At 39.5% G+C, this 21098-nt stretch overlaps 1 protein-coding gene across 9 annotated transcripts in view; it reads right to left on the bottom strand.

The window, feature by feature from the left end:
* eps15l1a (epidermal growth factor receptor pathway substrate 15-like 1a) overlaps positions 1 to 21098 on the bottom strand; it is a 375808-nt gene that overhangs the window by 275512 nt on the left and 79198 nt on the right. For all 9 annotated transcript variants that reach the window (XM_069928475.1, XM_069928480.1, XM_069928481.1 and 6 more), the window contains 3 exons: positions 20569 to 20628; positions 19692 to 19922; positions 5304 to 5458 (listed from right to left, as the gene is read on the bottom strand). In XM_069928475.1, coding sequence (XP_069784576.1) covers positions 5304 to 5458; positions 19692 to 19922; positions 20569 to 20628 — 446 coding nt within the window. The remainder of the gene's footprint in view (positions 1 to 5303; positions 5459 to 19691; positions 19923 to 20568; positions 20629 to 21098) is intronic.

Genomic DNA, 21098 nt, shown 5'->3' with positions numbered 1-21098 from the left:
TTAATTTTAACACATGAAGAAAGTAAGTAATTCACGTAGAGAAAAAATACAAAATAAAGTAATACAAGTACAAAGTAACATAGTTAATACAGTACCAATCTCGGCATCTCCCCCTAACAACTAAAAACTAAGACTAAAAAAAAACTATTTTTAACCCCTAAACCCCCTCTCCCCACCCCCACAATAAAGAGTGAAGAATTAATACTATTGTATAATTAAAAAAATAAAAAATATATATCTTAAAAAAAAAGATCGATATATATAAAAAGAACAAAATAAAATTAATTAAGTATTAATTATTAATCCAAAAAAATTTTTTATTATATAAGAATATATATGAAAAAACAAAAACAAAAAGAACTTAAACAAAAAAAAAACAACTAATAAAAAAAAACTAAAAAAAAAGAAAATATATATATAAAAAATATATATAATTAAAAAAGTTTTTTTAAAGAAAAAAAATGATTAATTCAAACTTATTTAAATTGTATATAATCAATAAATGGGGTCGACTTTAACTCATAAAAAGACATCTTATCTTGTATAGAAAAAGATATTCTTTCCATAACCAAACAAAACTTCATCTCTGAATACCACCTATCTAAAGACAATACATTTCTATTCTTCCAAGTAATCGCTATACATTTCTTGGCCACTGCCAGCGCTAAGTAAATAAAAGAAATCTGGTAATTATCTAATTCTAAATCAATCAACGGTTGCATATTCCCTAATAAAAATATATCAGGGTCTAATACAATATGAAGATTATATAGATTATTAAATACCTTTCCAAAATTGTTGTAACCGATCACACAACCAAACAGCATGTAAAAAAGTACCAGAAACCTGATCACAACGAAAACAAAGATCTGACTTACTAAAACCAAATTTTTTTAATTTTTCGGGTGTTAAATATAATTGATGTATAAAACTATAATTAATCATCGCCAATTTCATATCAATCCTTGAGTAAATTTTGTGCCTACTCAAATAATATGAAAATTCCTTCTCTCTTGGGTGTTGCCTGCTCCATATATCCATAAGTTTCATTTCCTGCATTGATTTAACCATAAATTTGGCTACTTTATTCTTTTTACTTGTATTTTGTCCAGTTTTATCCAACATTGGGTCCAAATTAAGGTTAAAATCCCCTCCTATCAATATATTTCCTTGTGTGTCCACAATCTTCAAAAAAATATCCTGCATAGACTTTTGATCCTCCTCGTTAGGTGCATATATATTGAGCGAATTCCAAAATTCTGAGTATATCTGACACTTTACCATTGCATACCTCCCTGCCGGATCTATTATTTCCTCTATTTTGATTGGTACATTTTTGTTAACTAGTATGACTACACCTCTAGCTTTTGAATTATAAGATGCTGCCATTACGTGTCCTACCCAGTCTCTCTTTAATTTGTTATGTTCCGCTTCAGTTAGATGCATTTCCTACACAAATGCAATATCTATTTTTTCCTTCTTCAATAAATTTAGTAGCCTCTTCCTTTTAATTTGGTTATGTATTCCATTAATGTTTATAGTCATATAGTTCAACATGGCCATCTTATATCTTGCATACATCTCTTTTCCACTTCTTTGCCACCTCCATCCCCCTTTTCCCCATTTTCATCTCTTAGTTTTCTCTTATTACACAATATACGACAACACATTTAAGACATAAAGTACCCCTGCAGTTCCCACATCCACTAATACCTTAATCCAAAAAGTTCCCCCCCCGCCCCTCTAAGTTGCCCCATACCCCTTGCCGGGCAACCACAACTCCCCTTTTCATTTGGGTTGCGATGTTGTTCGCAGCGTCAACCGATTTTGCAGTGACGGTTATTCCCCCTCCACCCAGCCCTCTCCAGAAAACACTTTTTTTTAAAAACACATATAACAAAGCTCTCTCTTTTCTTCCCCCCCCCTTACTCCATTCCTTCCCTTCTCTTTTCCCTCTTTAGTTCTTTACATATATATTGTTTTTACATCTTTATATATACTTTATCGCCGTTCTTCATTCTTGTTACATCTCTTCATCTCTTCTCCTGTCCTGCAAACATTCTGCAAATTCTTGCGCTTTCTCTGGATCCAAGAACAGTCTGTTTTGCTCCCCGAGTATAAATATTTTAAGCACAGCTGGATGTCTTAATATGAATTTGTAATCTTTTTTCCATAAAGTTGATTTTGGTTCATTAAATTCCTTCCTCCTCTTTAAGAGTTCAAAACTTATGTCTGGGTAAAAAAATATTTTTTGACCCTTGTATTCCAATGGTTTATTATCTTCTCTAATTTTATTCCTTGCCCGTTCCAGTATATTTTCGTATATCTCAAAAATTTTACTAAGATGGATCTTGGTTTTTGATGTGCCTGTGTTTTCGGAGCTAATGCTCTGTGTTCCCTTTCTCTTTCAATTTCTTCCTGCATTTCTGTCATTCCCAGGTCCTTCGGGATCCATCCTTTTATAAATTCCTTCATGTCTGTGCTTTCTTCACCCTCCTTCAGGCCCACTATTTTTATGTTGTTCGCCTACTCTAATTTTCCAACATATCAATTTTCTGAGATAACAATTCTTGTGTCTCTTTAATTTTTTTGTCACTTTCTTCCAATTTTTCTCTTAAGTCATTCACTTCCATTTCTACAGCCGTTTCCCGCTCTTCCACATTCTCTGCTCTTTTCCCTATTTCTGTCATTACCAGTTCTAACCTTTGCATTTTATCTTCAGTTCTTTTCATTTTCCTTTTAATTGCATTAAACTCTAATGACAACCATTCTTTTAGTCATCTCGTTTGTTCTTCGAAAAAGACTTTATCTATATTCTGTTCATCAGTTTTACCTTTTATTTCTCTTTGTCCATCAGTTTTACCTTCTATTTCTCTGTGAAGATCTTGGTCTTCTTCCTCTTCTTCTGTGTCTGTACCTGTGTTTGTGTCTTCTTCTCTTCTTTGTGTCTGTGTCTCTTCTGTTTTTCCTGATGAGCTGCTTGTATCTCTGTCGGGTCTCTTCTTGCTGGGCCTCTTCTTGCTGTTCCTCCCCTCTTGGGCTGCTCGTCTGTTGTGCTTCTTGACATTGGTCTTCTTGTCGATCTTCCCTCTGTTTGTCTTCCACATCTGTTTCGTCGCACCCTCTTCTGCTGTCTTCCTTATCCTTCAGCTGAGAGCCCTGGTGTCAGGCGTCTCTCAGCTGCTTGGTCTGTGACAGCCCATTCCTCTGCTGAGCCCCCCTCCCGCCAGTGTCCTCTTTCTCCTCTGATTGCACACTGTGCACTTTTGTTTGGCACCAAGAGCCATTTTTGTAGTGTACTGGCTGGTGGGTCGCGACTCTGCAGGGCAGTTACTGACCTCGAGGGTCGGACACTCCTCGTCACCACAGCGTCCTGTTCCTTCCTGCAGGTAAGGCCTTCTTCCTTCTTCTCCAGTGACTTTTTTACTTCTTTTTATCCAGCTGTTCTTACTTTCTCCTTCTTGGAAGCCATCTTCTTCCTCTTCTCTGTATCTTTATCTCCTATTTCTTGTATTTTATTTCTGTTATGCTTTGCTTTTCCCTGACTTTTTTGTCCTATTTTCCTGGAGAGGGCTGGTTTTCCCGACCGGCCACTACTCCATCACGTGAGTCCTCAAATTGCTGAAAAGGTTGAGGACTTAAATAGCACAGCCCTCCAATTAGTTTCTAAATGTGATTCTCGGTTTGGGTCCTATTAAGTTATTCATCTGAAGATACTGTTATTATTCATCAGCACCTGATGGTGGGATTGACAACTTATCAGTGCTAGTCCCTTAAACGTAAGAAACTAAACAGTACAGAAACTGGCAACTTGCTACCCAAAACTCGGTAGCTATTGCCAATGTGATGTTTTCAATAGATATGGCAAGAATCTTATTCAGATATTTCCAGGTAAAGAAGATGCCCTCATGACATTGGCATTAGGGCAACACAGTGTCACGGTTAAAGCAATGCTATTACAGCACCCTCCAAAAACATAAGGGGATTGTTGGTTAATTGGCATATTTGGGGGGAGGGGGTTCGTGGGCCAGAGGGCTTGTTACTGTGCTGTATATCTAAATGTAAATTATGTTGCAATGAATTCAAGTCAGTGCTTTTAGAAACCATAAGAGAGCCTATAGTTAAAGCAGACTAAAACATCAATGATTGTCTGAGAGTACAGCATGACAATGATCAACTTGCAATGGCAGATAAAATTTAATCCTGACAAGAATGAAGCAATGCATTTTGGAATAAGAGTAGGATATACACAGTAAATGATAAAGCACAAAAGATGATGATAAACATAGGGGCCTAAAAGTATTGCTTCGCTTATCCTTGAAAGCAACAGTAAAGGTTGAAAGGGCAGTATTCATATAAAGCAAGGACATCGTGTCACAACCTCATAAAAGATTGGTTAGGTCACACCTGGTCACCACACTGTGGGCATATGTGAGTGTGATGAAGAGGGTTCAGGGAAGATTCACCAGGATCTTGCCTGATGAAGAGAGTGCAGGGGAGATTCATCAGGATCTTGCCTGATGAAGAGAGTGCAGGGGAGATTCATCAGGATCTTACCTGATGAAGAGAGTGCAGAGGAGATTCACCAGGATCTTGCCTGATGAAGAGGGTGCAGGGGAGATTCACCAGGATCTTGCCTGATGAAGAGGGTGCAGGGGAGATTCACCAGGATCTTGCCTGATGAAGAGGGTGCAGAGGAGATTCACCAGGATCTTGCCTGATGAAGAGGGTGCAGGGGAGATTCACCAGGATCTTGCCTGATGAAGAGGGTGCAGAGGAGATTCACCAGGATCTTGCCTGATGAAGAGGGTGCAGGGGAGATTCACCAGGATCTTGCCTGATGAAGAGGGTGCAGGGGAGATTCACCAGGATCTTGCCTGGATTGCAGCATTACAGTCATAAGAAAATATTGGAAAGATAGGCTGAGGAGTGACTGGATAAAATGGATCGAGAAGGTGTTAACAATCTTTTTCCTTTGGTGGAAGAGCCTAAAACATAGATGCAAGATGAGAACTAGGAGAGGAGGTATACAAGAGTTCCAAGGGGTGGGAGAGAGGGGGCGTTAAAACAAGGAGTATTTGGAATACGCAGGCTGCAGAAGTGGTGGGGTCCATTTCTCACTCAGCATTGAAGAACCTCTATAACTAATCAGGTAATTAAATTGCCACAGCATAGAAATATGTCCCCATATGTGGGTAATTGAGACTAGTACAGATTAGTCACGGGGAGCTGAAAATCCAGCTTTTGTTCTGAATGATCTATGAAATTATCTGAGATACATCATGTAAAAATACATCTCTTACCATATGTGAGCCAGGATATTTTGATGAAGTGCAGACTGCATGAAGATATCTTTCACTTCCAATCCACTCACATAGCCATCCATATCCAAGTCTATTTTCAGAAAGATGTCATCATACCGCATTTTGTCATTGGTTGGCACAACCCAGTTAATTGGCTGCAAGAAACAATGTATTTTTTCCAAATCCGTACAATATAGTCAGTGTAAAAATAATCCACCAGAACTAATTACAAATTATCAGAACCCTGAGAAACCTAATGACTGTATTCACCAACTCCTCAATCAAAAGCGATACAAAGTATCTGAAAAGACAGTACCAATGTCGATATTTGCAATAGGCGATGGCAGTCACAACAGTCATGAATTAAATCAGTTAAATGGATACACATAAAAAATGTCATCTAGTTCGAATTCTATTGATTTCAGATTTACAACTGCTATTTTCCTTGTCATGCAGTGAAACACTAATTATAACTTTATGAAATATTTATTCAGGGGTCCTGAAAAATGCTACCACAGAAATTAAAGATCTGCTTGTATTGCACACTCTAGTGACGCGAAACACAAAAGTCTGCAGACACTGTGATTGTAGTAAAAACACAAAATGTTGGAGGAACTCAGCAACGTTTCAGGCCTGAACCTTGAAGAAGGGTTTGGGACCAAAACATTGATAATATAGTTTTACCTCCTAAGGACGGTGCAAGACCTACCAAGTTCCACCGGCTTTTTTGTGATTTTACTAGCACACTCTAGTGGACAGTTTCAAAGGAGCATATATCAAAGTACCCAAATATATTTTAACTACAACAAGAAAATACAATAATTGCAATCATTTCCAGATGAATCACAGATAATGCATCAAAACAAAATGTTATATTTTCTAAAAGCACACTCCATTCAAGTGTAATGTATTATTATAATTCCATTTAAGGTCTGCGACTAGGACTTGATTTATATAACACAATAATGACTAAACCACACAATTGATTTTGCAAATATCCACACCTTTACTTACTTATAAAAACATGGATGAGGACCACTTGTTATGAGCTCAGAGGACCCCAAACCATGACAAATGGTTACTTAAACAAAAGTTGCTTTTAATTATCTTTAAACATGAAAATAGAATCAAACTTTAACTTATCTTTATTGACTTACTTAACCCCCTTCTAATTCTAAGCGCATGTGTATGTAATGTATGTGTAAGTTCAGAAAAGTTCAATCTCAGTTCTCATTCCTCCAAGTTCCCTGGTTGCCGGCAATTCTTATGCTGTGCACAGAATTTAACATTTATAAAGTTCACCAGGCTTTGGTGCTTGAAAGCTAAATGGTTACTGCTCAGGAAGGTTCTTTCAGAGAGAGATTGTTGTTCCTTTTTAATCAGTCTTGCTGACAAAACTTGCCCCTTCAGGGTTCTCCAGATGATAACCTCTTTCTTTCAGGTCACCACAGAGTTCCTTTTTGTTTCTCTTACTCCAAGTGAAACATTAGACAGCCAGTCCTTTCCTCTTGCATGAACCACAAGGGCTTTGACCAGTCCAACTTACAACTGGGCTTTCCATAAGCTTGCCCTGTTCCAGTCCCAGCTGCTGTCTGCTGGCTGTAACACTGCACAAGTGATCTCGGTGTCTATCTCTCTCTCTGAGAGACAGTCTCTTTGACTCTGCTTGCAAAACCACATGACCCCCTCAGAGTAGCAAGTTTTCTTCCACATAGCAGCGGCTCCGACATGCACATTCATCTGTTGCCTTTTGTAAACAACAATCCATTAGTGAAGTTTCTTGAGCACTCTTCAAAAGCTCTTGCAAAAGCTCTCTCCCAAAAACCTATCTGTATACATAGAAACATAGGAAGTAGGAACAGGAGTAGGCCAAAAATGGCCCATCGAGCCTGCTCCGCCATTCAATAAGATCATGGCTGATCTAATTTATGACCTAACTCCACCTACCTGCCTTCTCCCCATATCTCCTAATTCCTCTATCATGTAAAAATTTATCTAACCAAATTTTAAATATGTTTAATGAAGCAGCCTCAACCACTTCCCTGGATAGAGAATTCCAAACATTCACTACTCTCTGGGAAAAACTATTTTTCCTCATCTCTGTCCTAAATCTACTCCCCCGAATCTTGAGACTGTGTCCTCTCATTTTAGTTTCCCCGGCCGGTTCAAAAAACCTTCCTACATCTATCCTATCCATACCCTTCATAATCCTATATGTTTCTATAAGATCTCCTCTCATTCTTCTGAACTCAAGCGAATACAATCCTAGACGATTTAATCTTTCATCATAAGTCAACCCTTTCATCCCAGGGATCAACCTAGTAAACCTTCTCTGGACCGTCTCCAAAGCCAGTATATCCTTCCTCAAATATGGAGACCAGAACTGCACACAGTACTCCAGGTGCGGTCTCACCAGTACCCTATACAGTTGCAACATTACCTCCCTACTCCTGAATTCAATTCCTCTTGCGATAAAGGACAACATTCCATTTGCCTTCTTAATAACCTGCTGCACCTGCAATCTAACTTTTTGCGATTCATGCACAAACACTCCCAAGTCCCTTTGCACAACAGCATGCTGTAGTTTTTCACCATTTAAATAATATTCAGCTCTTTTATTTTTCTTGCCAAAGTGGATAACCTCACACTTACTAACATTGTACTCCATCTGCCAGACCTTTGCCCACTCATCCAGCTTAACTATATCCCTCTGCAGACTCTCCACATCCTCATTCCAATTTGCTCTTCCACTCAATTTGGTGTCATCCACAAACTTGGCTACACCACATTTTGTCCCCTCCTCCAAGTCATCAATGTAAATGATGAACAGTTGTGGGCCTAGCACCAACCCCTGCGGCACCCCACTTACCACTCTCTGCCAACCTGAAAAACTCCCATTTATCCCGACTCTCTGCCTCCTGTCAGACAACCAATTTTCGATCCATGCCAATATACTTCCCCGGACTCCACTTTCCTGTAACTTACTGATAAGTCTCTTGTGCGGCACCTTATCAAACGCTTTCTGGAAATCCAAATATACAATATCAACCTGTTCCCCTCTATTCACCGCACCCATTATATCCTCAAAGAATCCTAACGTTTGTCAAACAAGATCTTCCCTTTCTAAAACCATGCTGCGTCTGCCTGATTGAACCCTTACGTTCCAAAAGTTTCACTATTTCATCTTTAATGACGGCTTCAAGCATTTTTCCAACTACAGACATCAAGCTAATTGGCTGATAATTTCCAGTCTTCTGTCTACATCCCTTCTTAAAAAGTAGCATGACATTTGCTGTCTTCCAGTCTGCCGGGACCTGCCCAGAATCCAAGGAATTTTGGTATATGACCACCAATGCATCAACTATAACTTCTGCCATTTTCTTCAGAACCTTTGGATGCATATATCTATATACTCTGTCACACACTCAACTAGTCAAGTCTATGCCACATCCCAATAAGCAATTTCATTAGTCCCATTTCCCTGTCATTGTTTCCCTGTACTTCTGAAACCTATCTTCACTCAGACACTCTCCTCTGATTCTTTTTAAGGGATAATTTATAGTGGCCAATTCACCTACCAACACATTGTTGGGACATTATAGAAAACCAGAATATTCAGAGGAAATAAGCATAGCCAGAGAGGTAATGTGCAAACTCCACACTGTCAACACACTGATCAAGCCCATAACTCTAAATACTGCGCTACCAGGTTACTCATAAAGATGCTGGTCGAAAAAAAGTATGACAAGTAGGAACAAATGCTCAATAAACTTTTGACCAAAGTCCTGATTAGAATTATTAACTCCATTCCTTCTTTTATTGATTTGCCTGACCTGTGGAGTGCATACAGTATTTTCTGTTTTTATTACATTTAGTATGTTCCTGATTTCATCTAGCTTTCTCAGAAGGGTGGGTTCAGTTGCCAATCAAAAATAAAATCTGCAGAAGAAAGGTTTCTGAAAGTCGTCCCTAAGATCCAACCTTAATTGAGCAAATTCAACCAGCTACTTATTAGTGCCTGAACCATTGCACTCTCTAAAGAACACATCCATCGGTATCTAACAAAATAACTGAGCAAATTAGATGCACAAAAACAAAATACTGCAAATGCTAAAAATCTGGAATCAGATCATTCTCATCAGTCGTTAACGGAAGGTGATTATACTGAAGAGATACTCAGTTTAAATGGCCAAAAGAGGGAATTAAATATTTAGGCATCCGTACGGATAATAATTTGAAAAATCTAAATAAATTCAATTATTTACCATTACTTAAAAAGATCAAGGAAGATTTTAAAAATGGATCAATTTACCTATAACTTTGGTGGGAAGGGTTAATTGTATTAAGATTAATATATTCCCAAGAATACAATATCTTTTTCAAGCATTTCCTATTTTAATACCTCAAAAAAATTTCAAGAATTGAATAAATATTTAAGGAAATTCCTTTGGAAAGGTAAAATATCAAGAGTTTCTATAGAGAAGTAGCAACAATCGGCATGGGTTAAAATAGAACTGAATAAAATAGGAGAGAGAAATGCAGAAGAATGTATATACATGTGGGATCCAAAACTGAAGGTTGGTGATAATAATCGAAACATTTGATTAATAACTGGAATAAAATAAACAATGAAATTGGTGTAAGAGGATGCATATTGTCTAAAATGTCTGATTCAAAATCCTCATATCTTTTTCAAAGTTTAAATAATTTTTGGATATTTGATTTCGTAATGGGATTATAAATGTAGAAGATAGTCATGAAAGGGGGCAATTAATGTCATTTGAGCAATTGAGAAATAAATATGGAATAACTCATAACACTATTTTGTTATTTCCAACAGAGCATATTTGAGGGATAAATTAGGACCACCATGCCATTTTTGTTGCCTAGTTGTACTGAAGTAGAACTCCTTATTAGGAGAGGAATTGTTAAAGAAGGTAAAAAGTACTTCTATGATGTACTCTTTATTACAAGTAAGGTCTTTCAAATGAGGAGTTCATAAGTCCAGACAGAGGTGGGAAATAGATCTGAATATTACAATTGATGAATAAATATAGGCAGATTTATGTAGGGATCATATAACTAATAATATTAAGGGAAGATAAGAGAAAGAAAAAGTCCAGTATCGTAGATTGCCTGGAGTCTGGCCCCTGCCCCCCACCCCAACACACTGGAAATCAACAGATTTTATATAATAATTTTTCATTTTAAGGAAGAAGTTTGACACAGGACTGGAAGAACAGTTCTACATATTTTTACCTAAAATTTGAATATACGGACTCCAAATTCGCAAAAATGTTATTTATTTCTCAAATTATATGTACTTTTCTCTACAGAAATACAGCTTTGAATTTCTGCATTCCATCTTCCCATATCTAAATATGAATTCATTATATCCAAATCACTGCAATACATTTCCTTGCTACAGCCAATGCTATTTTAACAAATTTTGTTTGATATATTGACAATTTTAGTTTGGGTCTTGTTCCTTCTATATTTCCCAATAGAAATAAATCTGGGTTTAATGGAAGTACTATACTTGTAACTTGTTCTAAGAAGTTTTGTAGATCCACCCAAAAAGGTTTTACCTTAGAACATAACTAAGTTGAATGCAGGAAAGTGCCTAGCTCTTCACCGCACCTAAAACATTGATCTGATATATCTGATTTTATTCTATTCAATTTTTGTGTTATTAAATATAGCTGATGTAAAAAATTATACTGAACTAATCTATATCTTACATTAATAGTGTTTGTCATACCATCTTGACAGAGATCTAACCATCTTTGCTCATCAATTGTAATACAGGTAGTCCCCGACTTATGAATGTAATGGGGACAGAAGGATTGGTTGCAACTCGGGTTTGTAAGTCGGGGAAAGGGGTCCTCAGGCTGTCAACAAGAGCAGAAACAACTGTATACAGTAATTTTAATACAAAATATGTACTTGTGCAGTAGTTTTAATAATGTATTTTTAAAATGTTGGTCATATGTGCAGGTGGACGTAACTTGCATAGATCAGAAGTCGAGGACTACCTGTATTCAGATCCAACTCTCATTTCTGTCTAGGTTTATGCACTCCCTGTTTAATTTTTGCAATAATAGACATATTACAGAAGTAAATTTTTTACTATTTCACCTCGTAATAAGTTTCCTCTTCACTACAAATAAGTAACTTCATTTCTAAACCTAACTTTTCCCTTAAATTTGCTCTCAATTGGAAATAACAGAACAAAGTGTTGTTAGATATTCCATATTTATTCCTCAATTGTTCAAATTACATCAAATAACCTTGTTCATAGCAATCTTTGATATTTTTAATACCCTTACTAAACCAAATAGTTAAAAATTGGTTATCCTTTGAAAAGGAACAAGCTGATTATAAATCATCTTAGGCAATATATTTCCTTTTATTCCAATTTTGCCAAACAATAATCAAGTGTTTCAACAATGGTGCCTCTTTAACCCCAATTAATAATTTTGAATCCCATTTATATATAAATTTCTCTGCTAATCACTCTCCTATTTTATCTAACTCTATTTTGACCCATGCCAGTTTTTCTACTCCTTCAAAGACAGAGGTAAAGAATCTCATTTGAGATGTTTAATAATAATTCTTAAATTTAAGTTAGAAAGTTGCATGTCTCCCATTTCATATTTCCACATTAATCTTTCTATAGACACTCTTGACATTTTACTTTTCCAAAGAAATTTCCTTATATTGCAGCCTGCAAACAGAGTCGCAACCTGACTCACAAAATGGCCGACAAACATGGCAATTGCGAGAGTCCCAGAGGGACCAATAGCCATAGTCCCACGTGACCTCCCGCATAATGGGAAACAGCAGGAAATGGCAGGAACACCGGAAGTTGGAGGCTGGCACTGCGATGACATCACTCCTGTCATCAGAGGCAGGGAGTGAATATAAGCAGAACTGGCAGTGCAATAAATTAGTCTTCAACCTCAGCTCGATGGATAACCCTAACCCTAATGTCATTCTTACTTCACACTTTGCCTAGCGCGCACACTACATTGGTGACCCCGACAGGTCCAACCACCAGTTGGACCCGAAGATAGGGACCAAGCAGCTCTCCACGCGATCTCGCTAAAGCTGCCAACATTCTGGGCATCACAGCCACACATGTGGTTCAATCAGGCCGAGGTCTGGTTCCACCTTCAACACAGCACCAACGACGACACCTGCTACTACTATGTAGTGAGCTCGCTCGACCAGCGAACAGCAGCAAGGGTTGTCGATTTCCTATGGCAGCCTCTGGAGCAACGCCCTCAAAGAGCTATTAACCCGCATTTTTGGGCTATCACAGCGCAAGTGCGCCACCCATTTGCTGCACAAAGATGATTTGGAGGACAGGGCCCCATCCGCCCTCATGAGCGAGATGCTCGCCCTTGCTGAGGGGCATAGACTTGCCTGCTGTCTGAGCAGATTATCCTGGAGCAGTTGCCTGAGGATATCCGACTCTTGCTTGCTGACGAGGATTTCAGCAACCTGAGGAATGTCACAGCCTGGGGGAGGGGGGGGGGGGGGGGGGGCGTGCTCTGGAGACTGAAGAAAGAAAATGACACATCAGTGAAACAGATCGCCAAGCCCTGACTGCAGTTGACATCAAGGCCACAGCAGACAGAAAGGCAAGAGGACTCCCCTACTCAGCCATATTGCTATTATCATCGACAATGGAGTGTGGGGGCCCATCGATGCCACCCACCTTGTGCATTTCTGGGAAACACCACGGCTAACTGTCATTAATTACTGCGGCGGTTGGCCAACATGACAGTCTCTTCCACATGTGGGACTCTCTGTCGGGAAGGCGGTTCCTTGTGGACACCGGTGCTGAAATAACTGTCCTTCCCCCCATGGTCTACGACACCTAGAATGCCAAGCGAGGTCCAGCACTGAGGGCAACAAACAGCACCTCTATACAAACTTATGCCACCCGAACTATCCCCCTACAATTTGCTGGACACCAATTTAAGTGGGCCTCTTCTAGTAGCTGAGTTTCCTCTTCAATTTAATCCGTTGGGAGCCCTACTCCTCTTCTTCCTCCTTCAACAGCATTTCGGAAGGGCCCGGTTGTTCGCGCATGCAGAGTCCATTTCTGGGTTCTTCTCCGACATCTTGTCCCTGATGCTGCAGGGGAGCGACAACAGCAGTAGTCCTGATACCAGGTTCATTCGCCCAGGGAACAGCTTGACAACAGCAGTTGTCCTGATACCAGGTTCATTCACCCAGCTAGTAGCTTGAACACTAACTCCCTGCTTCTGACTCGCAACAGGCCTTCAATCTTTCTTGGTCTTCTCATTGTGTCAGGTTCCAGGTAAGGCAAAAGCTACTTTGTCTTTCTTTGGAGGTATCTTGAAAGTATTGGTATTTAAATGTATTTTTTAAATGTTTAATAGTTTAGAATATTTCTTAGTCTGCACTTTTATTTTTAATAATTCACCAGGAGGGTCAGGCTCCTAAGTCCTAACCCTACAGCATCAAGTGATGTCCCCCCAGTGTATATATGATGGACACAAGCACTGTTACCACAACTTGGAGGAAAACAGCATTTACCTCACCGCTCTGTGGCTTTCAAAATGAAGTGTTAGAACCAACAGTGAAGGAACAAAATCTAAGGGATTATCCTAAACCTTATTATAATTTTATGATGTCTTCAGTAAACTGGTTGACCGTTTTGAGTTCTGTGTGCCCGATGGAGATGTGGCGGGGGGCTGGTGGTCATGGTGGGGAGCTGACTGATGGAGGACCTCAGTTTTCTTCAGGCTGACTTCCAGGCCAAACATTTTGGCAGTTTCCGCAAAACAGGACATCATGCGCTGGAGAGCTGGCACTGAATGGGCAACTAAAGTGGCATCGTCTGCAAAGAGTAGTTCATGGACAAGTTGCTCTTGTCCCCCAGTGTCCCCCCAGTGTCAACCAGTTTACCTACCTCGGCTGCACCATTTCATCTGATGCAAGGATCGACAAAGAGATAGACAACAGACTCGCCAAGGCAAATAGCACCTTTGGAAGACTACACAAAAGAGTCTGGAAAAACAACCACCTGAAGAAACACACAAAGATCAGCGTGTACAAAGCCGTTGTTATACCCACGCTCCTGTTCGGCTCCGAATCATGGGTCCTCTTCCGGCATCACCTATGGCTCCTAGAACGCTTCCATCAGCGCCGTCTCCACTCCATCCTCAACATTAATTGGAATGACTTCATCACCAACATCGAAGTACTCAAGATGGCAGAGGCCGACAGCATCGAATCCATGCTGCTGAAGACCCAACTGCGCTGGGTGGGTCACATCTCCAGAATGGAGGACCATCGCCTTCCCAAGATCATGTTCTATGGCAAGCTCCCCACTGGCCACCGAGACAGAGGTGCACCAAAGAAGAGGTACCAGGACTGCTTAAAGAAATCTCTTGGTGCCTGCCACATTGACCACCACCAGTGGGCTGATATCGCCTCCGACCGTGCATCTTGGCGCCTCACAGTTCGGCGGGCAGCAACCTCCTTTGAAGAAGACCGCAGAGCCCACCTCACTGACAAAAGACAAAGGAGGAAAAACCCAACACCCAACCCTAACCAACCAATGTTCCCTTGCAACTGCTGCAACCGTGCCTGCCTGTCCCGCATCGGACTTGTCAGTCACCAACGAGCCTGCAGCAGACATGGACATACCCCTCCATAAATCTTCGTCCGCGAAGCCAAGCCAAAGAGAATGTCTTCAGAATTTTTAAAGATAGAATGACGAAACATTCTGAAATTTTTCAGCTGATCAAACACAGCCCACAAGGTTCTATAACAGATGCTTGATGAGCCTAATTGGCTGAGGTCATGCTTCAGCAGCACGTAAAAAAAAACCTACATAAACGACTGAAGGAATTAACCCCTCAGAAAATGCCCACCCCATCAATTTGCTCCATCTACAGTTTCTACATTGGTTATATTTTAATCCCACAAAACTGGAGTGGAGGGCGTCATCCTCGATCAGTGTGCCTGCCTAAAGTAGAGGTCAGATGGAAGCCCAAGTTATTTATATATATTTCCAGATAATATTTAATTTAATATCCCTCACAGGAGATTGGCAAGGAAAAGTTGAAGCTCATGGAAATGAAGCCTGGCTAGGCATCTGGCCGAGTAACAGGAGTTAAATAAAAGCATTAATAGTCAAGTAATTAAATTGACGGTGACTTACAAGGAATCTGGAGCCACAAACAATCTAAAAGGAACTCAGCAGGTCAAGCAGCATCAGTGAGAGAAAAAGAATAAAGAAACGTGAAGAAAAAATTAAAATAATTCATCTTGATAAAGGGTTCTGCTCCAAAATGTCAACAATTCTTTCTTTCCCATTATACTACTTGACCTGCTGTGTTCCTCCAGCAGACTGTTTGTTGATTGATGAAATGTGATGAATAAGTTTGCATAATTGGACACTCTATTTATCAATAAGTGACTGAAATTAGGCAATAAAAATCAGACAATCATGCAAGAGAAAAATGACAGGTGTTAGGTATAGTTAGGTGAGTGATTAAATGTTGCAGTAAATGGGACACTCTCAGATTGGCAATCAGTAAGTAGTGGGATACTAAAGTAATCGTTGCTAGGGTATAATTTATATTAATGACGTGCATGAAGAGACAGCATACAGTTGCACATGACCCAAGTTCAATCCTGTGCTGTCTGTGTGTGGTTTGCACATTTTGTCACTGATATACTGAGGTTCAAGGAGGTGCTCTGTTTTCCTTCCACATTCCAATCATGTGAGGGTTGTTATATTAATTAGTCACTATAAATGGCCCCTAGTATGTAAATGAGTGGAAAAATCTGGTGGGGATTGATAGAAATGTTGGAAGAATAAAAAGGGATTAGTGCAAATAGGTGTTTGATGGATAGCATGGACGGTGGGCCAGAGGCCTATTTCCACGGAATATATTTGCTGTGGATAGAAAGACAGGCAGTAAACAAGTTCTAAGTAGGAACCAGAGAACCTGAAAAAGCATACCAATTAGTTAGTGATTGGATGAGAAGGTAGATGGAGTATAATGTGGTACAATATGAAATTATCCACAGAAGAAAAAATACATAAACAAGTGGGTAAGGAGCTGGTTTCAGGTTGGTGGGCTTCAGATATATGGAGCACAGAGGTCTCTTCCACCACAGGAGGAATGGGTTACACCTTAAACTGGAGGGGAACCAATATCTTCACTGGGATGTTCACTAGTGCTACGTAAGAGGGTTTAAACTAGAGTGGAGGAGGGTGGAAACCAGATCAGCAGAACAGCAAAGGGAAGGGTTGAGGGGATGATGGATGCTATTGCAAGGAAGTCTCAAAGGACAGACAGGAAGGAAGGGAAAATGAACACTGTAACTCATCGGTTGGTATTTATTTGAATGCAAGGAGTATATGTGTAAGGCAGACAAATAGAGCCTGGATCAATACATGAAATTATAATATTGTGAACATTGCAAAGGCTTGGTTGCAAAAGGGACAGGAATTGCAGTTAAATGTTCCTGTTCCTGGGTTTCGATGCTTAGGTGGGATCGAGAGGGGGTTATACAGATCGACACAATATCAGGCCAAAGGGCCCGTACTGTGCTGTCGTGTTCTAAGTGGAGGGGTTGCATTACAATTAGAGAGAGGGCCACAGCTGCTCTCAAAGGATGTACAGGAAGCTCATCTACTGAGGTAATATGCGTAGTGATTAGAAATAAAAATGGTGCAATCACTCTGACAGGGTTATACTATACACCTGCCAATAGCCTCCGAAAGATAGAAGAACAGGTTTATGGACAGATATGTAAAAGCAACAAGGTTGTTGTAATGTGGGGCTTTATTTCCCCAATGTTGACTAGGATATTCTTGGTGCCAACAGCTTAGGTAGGGCAGAATTTTTAGGTGCATCCAAAAGGGTTTGTTGAAACAGCATGTAGAAGTCCAACCCCAGGGAAGGGGACATTCTACACTATCTACTGTGAAATGACCCTGTCGCAGATGATGGGAGTCATTGAATATATTGAAGGGGAGTTGACAGATGTTAAAACTACAAGGCAGTCAAGAGGAATGGGGTGAGGGAAGAAAGGAGATACTGAGGCCATTAAATAGTGAAATATTGAATGGTGGAGTAGCCTTTAGGGAGTGATTGGCTTCCTCCTGCTCCTCTTTTTTTATATTCATTTTCAAGATTATCCATTTTAGACCCTAAAAAGATTGAAGGGAGTTGTCTATATGGACTTAAAGCCTTTAATGAGGTCCCATTTGGGAGGTTGGTCAAGAAGTTCAGATGCTTGGTATTTGGGATAAGGCAGTAAATTAGATTAGATATTGGCTTTGCAGGGGAAGACAAAAAGTGGCAAATGATTGCCTATCTAACTGGAGTCTGGTCCAGGGATTGGTCCTGGGTCCATTGCTGTTTATCATCCAATATCAACAATGGTAAACTGGACCAACAAGTTTGCAGATGACACAAAGATTAGAGGTGTAGTGGACAGTGAGGAAGGCTTTCAATGGGATCAGTACCAGCTGGAAAAATGGGCTATAAAATGGCAGATGAAATTTAATGTGAACAAGTGTGAAGTGCTGTACTTTGGGAGGAAGAGCCATGGTTGAACATACATGGTAAAGAGTAGTGCACTGAGGAGTGCAGTAAAACAGGGATCTGGGATTAGAGATACTTAATTCGATGAAAGTGGTGTCACAGGTAGATAGGGTCATAAAGAGAGCTTTGGCTTTCAAAAATCAAAGTATGGAGTACTGGAGATGTTATGGTGAAGTTGTACAAGAGATTGGTGCGGCCAAACTTGAAGCATTGTGTGCAGTTTTGGTCACGTAACTACAGGAAAGATATCAATAAGAGTGCAGAGGAGATTTACAAGGATGTTGCCGGGTCTTAAAGAACTGAGTTACAGGAAAAGGTTAAACAGGTTAAAATTTTATTCCCTGGAGTGCAGAAGAACGAGGGGAGATTTCACAAAGGTATACAAAGTTATGAGGGGTAAATGCAAGCAGGCTTTTTCCACTGAGGTTAGGTGAGATTAAAAACTAGAGGATATGGGTTAAGAGTGAAAGGGGGAAAGTTTAAACGGAATATTAGGGGAAACGTCATCATGCAGAGTATGGTGGGATTGCAGAACAAGTTGCCAGATGAATTGGTTAATGCAGGCTCAATGTTGACATTAGTGTAATAGTTTGCTCAATGCTGTTACAGTGCCAGCAACAGGGGTTCGAATCCAGTGCTGTCTGTAAGGAGTTTGTACATTGTCCTTGTGTCTGTGTAGGTTTCCTCCCACCCTTCAAAATGTATTGGGGTTTTAGGTCAATTGGATGTAATTGGGAGTCACTACTCATGGACCAAAAGAGCCTGCTACCATGATGTACATAGGCTTGGAGGGACAGTGTCTGGGTGCAGGTCAGTGGAACTAGGCAGAATAATAGTTTGGCACAGACTAGAAGGGCCAAAAAGCCTGTTTCTGTGCTGCAGTATTCCATGTTTCTTTAAATGGTTAAATACCAGAAATGGTGGGGCCTTCACGAATTTGGAGTTCAATGTACATTTATTCTTAAATTTTTTAAAACAGTGGCTGAAAATAATGACCAATAGCTGACCTTTAAATCCAGAAAACCTGAATACATGAAAAATTATTTTACAATGATATGTAGCCTTGGTTAGTTCACACCTTGAGCATTGCAAGTGTAAGATACCAGACTTCTGGGTAGACTAATTAGCTATGGAGAGAGTGCATTCTGAATTCCCAAGAGTTGAATTACGAGAAGTTACTGAAACTAAGCTTATGTTCTGATTGGATTTCAATATTCAAAGCACCAAGGAAAACAAGATATTTCAAGAAGGGTACTTCCACTGACTCCGCAGACTACAACAAGTGACATAGGCCAAAAATCAGAGCCAGGTCTAACTTCAAGACGAATTATGGAAATATTAGGTGATGGAACTGAAATTATTCTCCATTAACAGCTTGAAGCTAAATTGATCATTTTAAATGTAAGGTTAAAAAAATTGATAACGAAATTGATACTTGTGGATATGAAGTAACTGGTATGTTATGTAGGACTAGATGTTAATATCCTTTATTGCACCTAGTCCTACATAACATAGATGATCCCTCTAAAATATAGAGCAAGGGATTAAAATGGGCTAATCCTGTTCTTCTTCACATTGTAGTAGGAATCAAGCAGACATCAAACTTCTAAACAAATGTTTCTGATTTTAATCAGACCATTATGGTATAGTAAAAGACAGACAAATCACAGAGCTGCTTTTACAAAGTCCTGCAGAAGCCCCAGACTACATAATTCTCTCACCAGTCAATAAAATGTTATAATACAGATTACCTCATCAAGATGCAATTATTCTTATCAGTCACCTGCTTGATATGCTTTGGCGAGATGCTCCCTGCACTATTTAAGCTGTTAATACTGCCATGTGATGGAGTGGATCGCAGACTATCTTTAGGTGGAGGACTGGCAGGTAAAACTGGCACAGAACCAACAAGTGATGGCCCTTGTTTTTTCCTCTTGGATGGTGGCAGAAGTGCAGATGGTAGAGTTGGGGGAACTGGTTCCTTCTCCAAAGCTCGGTAAACAAGATGCATTGCCTACAAATATAACAGAGGAACAGACAGTCTGTCTAGAGTTTGGCGATAAAATCAGTTCCACATTTACAATCTGAACACACCTATTAATTATTGCATTTGTTTCTACCTGTATGTGTCCATTAGTACATTTCTAATCTGATCATTACACTTTTGGAGATGAGAGATAGCAACATTTTTTAAAAATATGCCCATTCTCCCCCCCCCCCCTTAATAATTATTGTTATGTTATCGAAGTGTCTAGCACCTTGGTATACAATTTAGATCAAATTTTAACAATTTGTACTCTGTCCCAGTTTTCAGGGACTACCAACAAGCACATATACTGTGTCTCAATATTCCGGGTCTGGTTTTGTATACATCCACCAGCTGGTTCATACTGTAGTTTACCCATGGACCCAGTCCGAAGTATTATGAAAGGTTAACAATGGCTGGAGTCCAAAGGGTTAAGGCACAATAAGCTGACAGGCTGGTGTTCAACAAAAACAATGAAACAAAAAGTAAAGAGATTAAAATAACTTCCAGAAGTGGCTTTTTGTTGTTCAGGTTTGTTCCTTTAAAGTGGTTTCAAATTAATATTTTAATGCCCTGTTTAAATCTTGCCAGCAAGAGACACTCCTTGTGAGCTCACAAATTCTACAAGACTTACCACAGCAAACTCATCCCTGTCCAGGTGGCCGTCCTTATCAACATCACTAAGGTCCCAAACCTGATTCAGATTAAAATAAGAAAGAAAATTGATGTGAAGAAATCAAACTTATACCTTAACCATAACACAGCAAAAGGATAGGTAGACTTTTTTTTAAAAATGCAGATACTAGAAATCCAAAAAAAAATTATTGGAAACAGAATCTCTGGAAAAATCGCTAATATTTCAGCCCTTTGTTTGAAATAAATCATGATTCAGAATAAGATCATGATTAAAGCACTCAATTAAACATTGGATACTTCCATCATATTTGTGCACAAAAACCCTACCTACCCAACTAGTTTTTCATTTGGTCTAAGATGCCTCAAGCTCTAAATATTACCCCTGAATTCAATTCTGTTCAGATAAATCTAATATAATGCACAAAATAGGACAAAATTTAAAGTAACAACCATACAACATTACAAATTCCATCAGGTCATTCTGCTGGCCAGAAAGCCTTTTTCCTCTATCTCAATACTTCATTCAGG

This window comes from Narcine bancroftii, chromosome 3 (assembly GCF_036971445.1).
Source record: "Narcine bancroftii isolate sNarBan1 chromosome 3, sNarBan1.hap1, whole genome shotgun sequence".
Lineage (NCBI taxonomy): Eukaryota > Metazoa > Chordata > Chondrichthyes > Torpediniformes > Narcinidae > Narcine > Narcine bancroftii.
This window is presented reverse-complemented; position numbering and strand designations above follow the sequence as displayed.